The sequence below is a fragment of the Paramisgurnus dabryanus genome, chromosome 11 (assembly GCF_030506205.2).
Source record: "Paramisgurnus dabryanus chromosome 11, PD_genome_1.1, whole genome shotgun sequence".
In the NCBI taxonomy this organism is placed as follows: domain Eukaryota; kingdom Metazoa; phylum Chordata; class Actinopteri; order Cypriniformes; family Cobitidae; genus Paramisgurnus; species Paramisgurnus dabryanus.
The window spans coordinates 12,763,104-12,775,372 of NC_133347.1; the positions used below are offsets into that span (position 1 = coordinate 12,763,104).

Below are 12,269 nucleotides of genomic sequence, written 5' to 3' on the forward strand. Positions count from 1 at the left end.
ATATTTAAAAAAAAAAACGGACGAAACAGCCTTCATTAGATTTCCTCACTGTTGGTGTTTTTGACAGAACGCTCTGAACCAAAAGCTGCTGGTGGGGTCCAGATTTAGGCGTCTAGCCACTGCCTGAGTCTTTTAAAACTGGTAACTTTATTTGGTTGTTGTTGTTTTTGTGTTTTTGTTCAAAGCCCTTTACGTTTCATATCTTAAGTTTGTATTTTTATACATTTTATTTATCAGAACTTTAATATATTTTGATGTTCCTCTGTTCTGTTGTGACAATAAAAGAAACAAGTTTCTTTTTAAAATGCATTATCATATTATTTTAGTTAAAACTCATAAATAACTACAAATAACTAATGTTAGGGAAATCTGTTAATGTTTTGTTGCGCGTTTCTGAAATAAAAAGAATTAAAAATATCGGCCGATATATTGGAATATCGGATTTTAAAACCAACAAACATTTGTATTGGTATCGGCCTTCAAAATCCTTTATCGGTCGGCTCTACACCTATGTAATTTTGTAAATTATGTTTAGTTTCTTGCACAAAGTGATTGTTTTGCTTCATAAGACATCAATATAATATAAGGAGCCATTGGTGATTTATTTTGTGTTTCGCCTGTTGGACTTTCAAAGTACTGGCACCTGAGGAAAAGCATTTTATAAATCACCATGGACCACAATTTCAGATGTTCTACTAAAGAAACAATGTCACCTACTTCTTAGATGGCCTGAGGGTGAGTAAATATACAGCAATTTTTTAAGTCAAGTAACCCTTTAAAGGCCCAGAAATGAATATGCTATCAAAACAAAGGGTAACACTTTACTTGAAGGGGTGTTCATAAGACTGACATAACACCTTCATAATCATGACATGACGTGCTGTGAACATGATGGAGATTTTATGCACCTTTATGACAACTATTCAATTATGTCATTTTTAATGCAAAGATGACATTGTTTGAGATGTCTTAGTTATGACAACTTGACAGTAACCAATACATTATAACTTGTCATGACAACTTGACATTACCAAGACTATATACCTGACAATTTTTTACCAGTGATACAAATTGAATTTGTCATTAAAATGTCATTAAGTGTTAATAAATATAAATTTTATTTTATTGCATTTGTAGTCCAATTAACCTAAAATTAAATGAAAAAAAAAAATACATTAATGGATTAAGCCATGCAGCGTTGGGTGATCATCACTGGAAAACCAGTTAATTACATTAAATTAATTAAATAATTTATTAGTTTTTCAGAAAATTTCAAAATCATCTTTGTGAGGAAGAACAATTTCTGTTAGTTGTCAGTTTTTTATGTATTGTGCACATTCATAAAGTTAAGTGTAATCTTTTGACTTGTCACATTTTTTTTAAGGTATTTATAATTATTTACATAGTATTAACACTTAATGCCATTTAAATGACAGTTTAATGTAATGTTAACCCATTAAGCTAGGTAGTTTCTAAAGTTAGATAATAATTCGGCTATGTCATGTTTATGACAGATTTATGAAAAACTATGATGTATTGGTTAATGTCAAGCTGTCATAACAAAGACATTTCAAATAATGTCATCTTTGCATTAAAAATGACAATTGAACAAATGACACATAATGACAATTGTCATAAACATGCATAAAAACCTCCTTCATGTTCATGATTATCAAGGTGTCATGTCAGTCTTATGAACACCCCTTCAAGTGTTACCAAACAAAGATTCATCAATGTCAACACCCAATTCAGACACTTGTACACAACATGTCTGCGTCCCCCAATCCATGTTAAATGTAGGACAGACACGGCGGTTCAAGGTATGATTTTATGTTGGCTTTGTGAATTTGGTGCGTGTTTTTGTAGTTGTGCGCAGTCCGGGAATGGCCGACACAGCAGCCATCAGAGAAAGATCAACCAGCAGGAGGAGAGCTGTCAAAACCTGACCGACTTTACGCCCGCACGCGTGCCCAGTAAGGTGGACATCTTCACCGCCTACAACGACAGTTTACAGTGCTCGCACGAATGCGTGCGGGCCGGCATACCGGTGTACACGGATGAGATGATCCAGCACACACCCATATACAAGACATCTTACAATGGAAACAGGCAAGAGGCTTAAGTTTTCTATATTGTCTGGTTATGGGGTGAATGTTTGTGTTAGATGTGCTATCTCTGGTTTCTAAGGCTTTGTAATATGTAGGTGTGTGTTCATTTTACATTTACATATCGGTAATGTGTGTTTCCTGGTAACTGATGTACCAGTTAAAGGGACACACACTTTTTTTGAAAATATGCTCATTTTCCAGCTTCCCTAGAGTTAAACATTTGATTTTTACCATTTTGGAATCTGATCTCCGGGTCTGACGCTAGCACTTTTAGCATAGCTTAGCTTAATCCATTGAATCTGATTAGACCATTAGCCTAACGCTTAAAAATGACCTTAGAATTTCGATATTTTTCCTGTTTACAACTTGACCCTTCTGCAGTTACATCGTGTACTAAGACTAGGGCTGGGCGATATGGAGTGGAAATTATATCTTGATATATTTTGCTATATCTCGATGGGCGATATATATCTCGATGGCTTTGCGTGAAAAATACCCTCCCCAAAAAACTGCTGCAAAACAAATATGTCAAAATTCACGTAGGAACAAAGTGCTTTTGCAACATAAAAAAATATATATACAAAAATTATACTTTAACTATAAAATAAGAAAATACATATTGTCTTCTTTTTATTCAAAAATAAAACTTTTAGTCAAAAATAAAACAACTCAACTTTAGATATTAAGTTTTTGGTAGACGTTGACAATTCTTAGTATTTTTTCTGAAAACCCTCAGGAGATAAGGGTATTTATTCTGGAATAACATAGGTTTTAGGCGTTTTAGGAGTAAATGGGTTAAATATTAGAGACAACACTGTTGTTGTTACACAGAAAACTACAGAACACGTGCGCTTGCAAACCGCATCATAGGGAGAGAGAAAGCTCTCACATTATGAAAACGTGTGTGTGTGAAGCACTACTGCTAACCTTTGTTTAGTCATGTTAACTGGATCAGTCGTCTTCTCTGTCAGTAACATCCGTGACTGATGACATTTACGCGAAAAAGAAAGTATACGGAGAAACGGACATTAAAGCACTGCCACCTTTTCACTGTCACGAGAGAGAGACACGCGCTGTCGAAGCGCTTCACGCAACAAGAGAGAGAGAGATGCGCGCTGAGCACTCGCATCAATGAATTTAAGCCGTTTTAAACAGTAAAATATACATGTAAATGGGAATCATGGAAGATCTATTCGTGGTGGGCAGTGTTGATTCCGTGACGGGCGCCGTGTTAAATGAGACAACACGTGAGGGGAGGGGGAACGAAAGCAAGGAGGCGAGGGCGAGCACAGCACACAGAGAAGGCAAAGAAGCAAAGTGGCGAAAATCAGAATTTAATATAAACATTATATCGATATATACGATATGTCAAATTCCATTTCGAGTTGGAAAAATATATCGATATAGGTTGAATATCGAGATATCGCCCACCCCTAACTAAGACTGATAGAAAATTAAAAGTTGCGATTTTTTTAAGTGATATGAAACTATACTCTCATTCTGGCACAATAATCAAGGACTTTGCTGCTGTAACATGGCTCCAGGAGGCGCAATGATATTACGCAGTGCCCAAAATAGGGGCAAGGGGACTATTTCGGGCACTGCATAATATCATTGCACCTACTGCAGCCATGTTACATCAGCAAAGTCCTTGATTATAACGCCAGAATGAGAGTATAGTTTCTACCCATATTGGCCTAGAAATCACAACTTTTAATTTTCCGTCAGTCTTAGTACACAATGTAACTATAGAAGAGTCAAGTTTTAAATAGGAAAAAAAATCGAAGCTCTTTGGTCATTTTTGAGCGGGATGCTAATGGTCTAATCAGATTCAATGGATTATGCTAAGCTATGCTAAAAGTGGTACCACCAGATCAGGAGATCGGCTGAATGGATTCCAAAATAATAAAAATAAAATATTAAACTCTAGGGGAGCTTGAAAATGAGCCTATTTTTTAAGTGAAGTGCCCGGAAAAGCCTTCTTGTTAAACTGGACCAACCAAGCAAAGCAAAGTGTATGAATGTATAAAACCTCAAATTTAGTATACATCATAATTATTTCTGCTTGTATTTGCCATTTTATTCTGGTTTTGAAACAGCCGTTCTTAAATATATGCATTTAACACATTTCATTTGCTGACATATTTAATAAAATACCAATTTAGTTGTCTGCCTTTTGGAAACCCCGTTCAAACTTGTCTTCCAGAAAGCCATTGTTTTCAAACAAGGTTCAAATTTAATTGAACAAATGTTCAATGTTCTCGAAGAAAAGACAAATCCCATATAAGCTTTATCACACTAAATATGGCTGTGCTGGGTGCTTATGAATACAAACCCTGGTTAAGAGGGGTTTAAGGAAAAGCTACTGTAGATGTTTGCTGTATAACACACAGTGAGACACATCAACGTAGTGTATAGAGACAGAAGTGCTTTAATCTGGAGGATTGAAGAAATGATCTGTTTGTCTATTCTAGACCATCATCCACCGAAAGGCAGCTAATCCCCGTGGCCTTTGTGTCTGAGAAATGGTTCGAGATCTCTTGTTGAGGCACTTTTACTACCTTCGGGTTGAGCCCACGTCTTCAATTTGTGCCCTGGTACGTACTTCATTTCAGGTGGCTTTGAAGTCCACATGATGCAATTTTATCACAGCGTCTTTGTTTGTGGCAGAAAATTGCATTTCTTTGGGCTTGTGGCTCACATTTTTTGTCTGAAATGTGAAAATACACCAAGAGCAGAAATGTATTGCGATGCTGAGAATGACATAACTAATACTAATACTGTAGCAAAGTTTTCTATCTAGATATTGAAAAGTTTAGAGCTAAACTTCTATCTTCTCTACTTACAGGATCCTATTGGAAAATCTGTGAAACAAACATAAAATGAAAGACTAATACACAAAAGCAAGAACAACAGCAAACAAGCAATTACAGAGACTGGAACAAAGACGGACAGGCGGTTTTGTACAAACGTTGGATCTCTCTAGAAATGGACTGAAGAAGTTTATTTTTCTAGACTGATTGAATTGCTATGGATGCCACTCCCAAATTATTTTCCATAGACATGTGATCGTTTTAGAAATGATATACCTAGAGCTGATATATTATATACGTATATAACTGCACATGTGGGTGCGCTGGAGTGACATTCAGCGGCCGAGGGTCTATCGAGGCTCTCTCTGATGGGATACGTCATGCGGAGGAAAGACTTTTCTGAACTTTGTGCCAATAATGCCATTATGTGCCACTACATATATATAGATGGGACGCGTTCGGTTTCGTGGATAATTACAGACACAACGTTGAACAATTTGAGTGACTGTCCCCCAATATCAATCCATCAGTCGTTTTTGTATAAAAAAGTATGAATATGTATTTGAAACATGTTTTGAAATAGCTGTGTTGCATATGTCCAAAAATATTTATATGGAGCACTATTCATTTAGAATAAAATAATGAATCCATTAATGAATGGTAGACCAGGTTTTAATTTCACCACATTGTTACTAGGCCCCGTTTTAAAGGAATAGTTCTATTTTTATACTAATGAGGTTACTTATGTGTTAGACAGACCCAGTTCACATGGACCTTTGGGACTGTTAATCTGCAAGGGTAGAAGATTTTTCTAAAAAACAATCAACATGGAAATCAGATTCAGCATATTGAAGCTTATTTGATTTGCCAAAGCCATGCTTCATATGTTTTATTTCTTTTATTACCAGTTTTTCCTCATTAATGGAGGATTACAGGTATTAATCATGTTTACGGACTCACAGATCCTCAAGAAAGGTGTTTGATACCGTACATTTATTAAACAGCTAGTTTAGGGGTCACGTTTAAAGGTGCAGTGTGTAAATTTAGTGGTGAGGTTGCGAATTGCACCCAATGACTCAGTCCACTGCTCTTCCCTCACTTTTGAATTGCATAGAGAAGCTACATGTCATCGACAGAGACAAATTAGTAAAAAAGTTTGTCCGTTAAGGGCTTCTGTAGAAACATGGCGGCACAAAATGGCGACTTCCATGTAAGGGGACCCTCGGTATATGTAGATACAAACGTCTCATTCTAAGGTAATAAAAACATAAGGGTTCATTATTAAAAGGTCTTTACACACCCCTGATAATATAATTTTGTATATTATTTAGCATTTCCGTCAAGAGATACTTTCACAAATTACACACTGCACCTTTAAGTAACACAACAAAAAAGTGTTAAACTTTCAAAATAATGTAATAAATCACCTATTAACAATCAATATTCAGTTTATATATATTTTTTGTGCCTATTAAATCGTTTTTAGTTGTGTTTATACTTATTTAAATAATGTTCAAAATGAAATCTGAATCGAAAACGTTCCTACATCTAATGAAATCGTGTCCCTTTCTGGGATTTTTTGTTTATTATTTATTGTCTTCACATCAACAGAAACTTTCTATCAATAGAAATCAGCAGTGCTGTCATTTATAAAACATTAAACATGCCAATCAGATTTGTGTGTGTTTGCGTGTGCGCGCGCGTATGTGTGTGTGTTTAAGATTGCGAAACCAAACCAAAGAGCTCTTGTTGGTAGCAGTATGTACAGTAAATGGACAACGCCATTGTACATCTCCAAAACAGAGATGTTTATGGATTACGTTTAGTTATGTACAAAAAAAAACACTGCGAAAGGGTAAAATAGTTGTTTGCAATAGTTTGTCATTAAAAGTTGGAGTCAATTTGCTGATAGGTCATCTAATGTGACTTCAAATGTTTCTATCCAGTAGTGAATTGTGACGTCTGCTTTCGTCCTTGGAAGACAGCAATACACACAAAGAAAATACGTTCACATACCTATATGTTTTGTCCTAGATGATGTAAACTGCACTAGCCAATGAATTTACAACCATTATTACTACTAACCACTAAAGCTCTGAATTAACGTGTAAATGTGTTTTCTTTATTTACCTCTGTTCTACCTTGTGTGTGATTTTTCAAGCTCTCGTAGTACCAGTGGACACGTCTATTTTGTTTACATTACACTGCAGACGTTAATGACAGATGAATATACATTGACTGCAAGGCTCGATACAGACAGTGTTTTTCAGCTGTAGCTGTGGCTTTCATATTAATGAGGAAACCCCAGGTCATTTGTTTTGCATTTTAACAAGAGGAAACTTCATGGAATCAATACCCTTAACAAGGGAACTTTCTTAACCCTTGTGTGGTGTTCGGGTCTGTGGGACCCGTTTTTAATGTTTACTAAAAGAAAAATTATGCAATTAATTATTGTTTTAACCTCAGATTCATTGGCCTTGGCTCATTTTCTATAAAGAACATAAAAATAAACAAATTTATAATGACTGTACACTGTTCACCCCCCTACGCATTTATATTACATATGTGGTGTTCGGGTCCACTGGACCCGGGGTTAATAAGAGTGTAAAAATTGAATGTGCTATGTAACTTCACTCTATTTTTCTTCTATCTGGGACTCCTGTGAGTGCATGAGTGTGTTTGTATATATGTCTGTACATATGTGATGGATGCATGTCAGAGTTTTGTCCTTCTGCACTTGCTATAATGCTGCAAGGATACAACATGTTATATATCAAGCATGAACACTCATCTGGCCCCACTGTCCCAAACACTTTACCTTCTGTCTAACAGGAACCATTCTACATTTTCCCATTATCTCCCTTACAAAAAATATTCATGCTTGTATTATAGTAAAAGTGTAGTAATCATGGCAAATTGGTGTATTGATTACCATTTGTAAAACCATGGGTTTACCACAAAACCTATGGTGTGTGCGCGCACGTGTGTGTGTGTGTGTGTGTGTGTGTGTGTGTGTGTGTGTGTGTGTGTGTGTGTGTGTGTATGAGTGCGTGACAGAAAGAAAGTAAATAGAGAAGTAGAAATAGAGAAAGTACAATTTTATATCCAAGCATTTTTATCATTTTAGGTTGTAGCCAATAGCAACACATTTTACTGCAGTGTGTGTGGACATAAGATGGACAGGACGACACAGTATATGTCTATAAAATGCAAGAAATGCATATGCAACACAGCTACATAGTAAAAATCTGCTTCTTATGTGTTGTGTAGGCTGGCATGAACAGGTTATGTGTTCAATGTGGATGATGTGTTATGATACAGCATCTTTCCAGATGGGGCTTGTGCTATGTAAACTTACACAAATGTGTACAATTTCAAACTAAGTTCAAAGACTTAAACATCAAAGTGATAAAAAACGTATTTGAGATGAAAAAGTGATTAATACTTATTTAAGATAAACATGTTTTTCCCCAATATCTGGGAGAGAATAGAATTTTCTTCTCTTATTTCATATTATCACAAAAACGAATAGCACTTTAATCTATAAATAGTCCTCTACTAGTGGTAAATGACAAATATTAACCATAAATTCTGTCTATATTACTTGCAATAAGGCTAAAATAAACATCTGTAAACAGTTATACATAAATTTGTATGACTGGATTGTTTTAGGATACGAATAATGCCGTGGGTCCACTAGACCCACAAACATTGTCTAAGTAACAAAAATATGAACACCACACGAGGGTTAAGTAACTCAGTAGGGGAGTAGTTTTTCCTTACAGTGTTTTGAAGAATGTCTGAGATGAGTCTGGGCTGCTTGAAAAGAATGAAAGACTTGCGACTCACGCTACACGTTTTGGCTGAATAATAAAAATATTTTCGGCTCAATATCATCGTGCACTCCGAGAATGAATGTGGTTCCAAAACATCTCATTCGACAGCTTAATAAACGTTACGTCAATTAAAATAAAAAAACAGACACCTGGTCCGTGTAACTGCCAGCACAGGAGAAAAGGGTTTCACGCTGTGAGTCTGATAAACATGAAGCTTTGAGTCAGCATTCAAAATCAGTTGAACCAAAAGCAGAAGTTTTGTTGACCATTTTCATATGTGCATTATGCTCGAATGTGCTTTTTATCTGTATCATAGCTTTCTTTAAGGAAACGTCAAAACCTGCTAAAACCAGTGCAATATTTTTTTTTTGTTGTTGTTTATGCTTTGATGGATGTGTATAAATCAGAGCTGTCCTCATTGTTTGGCATGTAAATGACTGTAAAGGCTTTTATTTATGTCACATTGTATTTTCATGTGGTACTATACTCAGGCATCATCAGTCTACTACTGTTGTTTTATAAAAATCTAATGTTTACGGGAACAAACCTTTGTTTGCCTCGGTTTCATTTAATTTTGATTTTGTATTGCACAATTGCAGATTCACATTTCACTACGACAGGTTTCATATGGTGCGGATCACATTTAATATATCCCTGACCACCACACCCTCCCGAAAAGCCAACACTTGTTTGAGAGATAACGCCAAATTTCTTCTCATGTGACCCGTAAAAGCATTTCGACTTCTAGACCGTCTTTACAGAGGTTTAGTATCAGACAGTCCTTGACTTTTGATTTGTTGAAGGTAGAATATAACATCGCTTCATATATTCCATACAAAAACAACCTGATACCTGTTCTCTTGTTGCCATAGAAATAAAAACTTTGTACTTTGTGTACCTTAACTTTTTTATATTTGTGTCTAATATATCGATGAGTACCTCTTTTTCTTTTTATATAAGATCTATGAATATAGTACACAACGCAATGTAAGGTACAAAAAAAAAAAAAAAACACACGAGAACACACGCGGATACTGTATGACCTGACAGTCTCTGTGTCGAAATAGTGCTGTGTACTTTTTATTTTGTGTCTTTGAGCATCTCTCTCTCTCTTTCTCTTTTTGTAGGTATTGGTAAAGTTACATTTCCAGGTGACATTGATTTTGATTCTTGTTCTAAGCTCTCTGTGTTTTTGGCCACTGTAAATGCCGCTGTGATCAGAATCTGTACATTTAGTACTCTCTGCTATTAATAAGATGTTAAATGAAATGGGCTGTCTTTCTATAAACACCATCAAATGTTTGTAAAATGATTATGGGGTGTTATTTGGACTGGGAAAATGATATTGAAAATAAAAGTCATTCAAAAACGAAAATTGCTGTACGTTGGCATATTATGGTTGATTGTTTTGTAGAAACACTTATTGCATCCAGCAGTTTTTTTTTCTTTTGATTTTTCAAAAATTGCATTTCATGTGCGAGATTTTCCATTACATTTTATTATTTCTATTGATCGAGCTTAGATGTGTTTGTTGTCCAGATGTCTTTTTTAATAGATGCAATCCGCACTGTGTTTAAACTCAATTTTTAAACAGGAAAGGTAACAGACAAACCACTCCGAATTCTCCCACTACTGTCTGCCATAAAATATTTCTTGCTATCTGTCAAAAACACCAGGCTAAAAGCAAACCCTAATGAGCAGCGTTCTCTGATGATAGAGATGAAACCGAAACACTCCATCATTCTCCAAAGAAACAACACAGGGGGTCGAGGGAATGAGAGAGAGATTTTGGAATGGATTGTGCCATGAAATCAACACAAGAAAGTGCCAAACTGCTGTCCGTCTTGATGGATAGCCCGAGAAGCAGATGCTTCAGGAGAGGTAGTTCATTGAAGTTGTTCTTTTCAGCGAAAGTGTCAGATGGAAACTTCAAGGTAGCTCAGACTCTCACCATCTTCAATCGCATCTTGCAACAACACGCAATTTACAGTTTTATCAAAAAATCTGCAGATGGCTGCAGCTTTTGGTGCGGAGAGTGTTTGATGACCCAGAAGTACAATTTGAAAGCTTGCATTAAGATTAAACTATTAAACCAATGTTTAAAACAATTTAAAACAACTGTTGCTGATCAAAGTGATGTACCTGTCATCGAAGGCACATGAGAAACGATGAGTTTTTAAAAACAAGTGTGCAATAGGCCTATTTATACTGTATATGTCATTTTTATTTCTACACTACAGTACAGCACCTATCAAAGGTTGAGTTATTATACTGTAGTTTTCACTTGATAAAACGGATGCTCCCATCGTCTCTATATCTGATGTCCCCATCTGAACAGGACAGCATAATCTGATTGGTTCTCTTGACAGATCACTTCCTCTCTGGGGTGACGAGAGAGCTAAAGGAGAGAAACACCTGCTGTCAGACCCGTTTACATCTCCACAAGGAGCTTTAGACAGGAGACGAGTCCCACAGCCCAGCAGCGACCAGACACTCACAGCCAGACCGACATTGGCTTTGCTCTCATCCGAAAACCTCACTTTTTTATTGATCAAATTCAGGCACAAATTAGTAATGAACTATATGTGCAGATGAACGGGCACACGGGACGGGCTGATAATGAAGCAGAATTGCATCTTCATTGCCTACATTCACCACTCAGCTCTTCATTAGCACTGCAGCGGCAGTCCGGCAGTCTCAACAGCGAAATCCCAGCGGGTCCTGTGACCAGGGTACCAACACACAACACACTCAGTTACATTAGCATTATGCTTCGCTAGACTTTCTGTCTATGCGGCCCCTTGGATATATGGGTAGCAGATATTGTATTCATGCATGCTGGCATTGCTTATAATATCATTGTATAAAATAGGATTGTATGATACTGTTTTCAGTTTTTCCTCCATCTGATAAGGTCATGCACTGGCGTATCTTTTATCTACTGGTCACACGTCTTCATGTGACACGAGTTCACTAAACTTGAAATTTGGAGCAGCCAAAATGCTATATTTTTCACACGAGCTTACGCATGCGTATTAATGCCAGTCTGTGGAAACGATGCTACCCACCTTTCTGTTTTGCCTTGTCTCTCTCTTTTTAACCAAAACACAAAAACCAAAAGCTTCATACAGGAGTCACAACAAGTGCTTTTGTGCTGCTAAGGCAATTGTGTGTGATAAAATCAAAGTAAATATTATGAACCATACTGTAGAAGTCATTAACTTTTCCAACTCTAGTCCTGCAGGTTGCTCTTTAAAGGGACACTCCACTTAAAAAATTTGCTCATTTTCCAACTCCCCTAGAGTTAAACGTTTTATTTTTACAGTTTTGGAATCCATTCAGCTAATCTGCGGGTCTGGCGGTATCACTTTTAGCATAGCTTAGCATAATTCATTGAATCTGATTAGACTATTAGCATCACGCTAAAAAAATAACCACATTTCCTATTTAAAACTTGACTCTTTTGTAGTTACATCGTGTATTAAGACAGACGGAAAATTAAAAGTTGCGAT

At 36.3% G+C, this 12,269-nt stretch overlaps 1 protein-coding gene across 1 annotated transcript in view; it reads left to right on the forward strand.

Annotated features, from left to right (window-relative positions):
* ajap1 (adherens junctions associated protein 1) overlaps nt 1-6,750 on the forward strand; it is a 60,430-nt gene extending 53,680 nt beyond the window's left edge. The window contains exons 4-6 of the mRNA XM_065246838.1: nt 1,867-2,109; nt 4,583-4,705; nt 4,957-6,750. Of these exons, the coding sequence (XP_065102910.1) occupies nt 1,867-2,109; nt 4,583-4,655 (316 nt within the window). The 3' untranslated portion in view covers nt 4,656-4,705; nt 4,957-6,750. The remainder of the gene's footprint in view (nt 1-1,866; nt 2,110-4,582; nt 4,706-4,956) is intronic.
* The last annotated feature ends 5,519 nt before the right edge of the window (nt 6,751-12,269 follow it).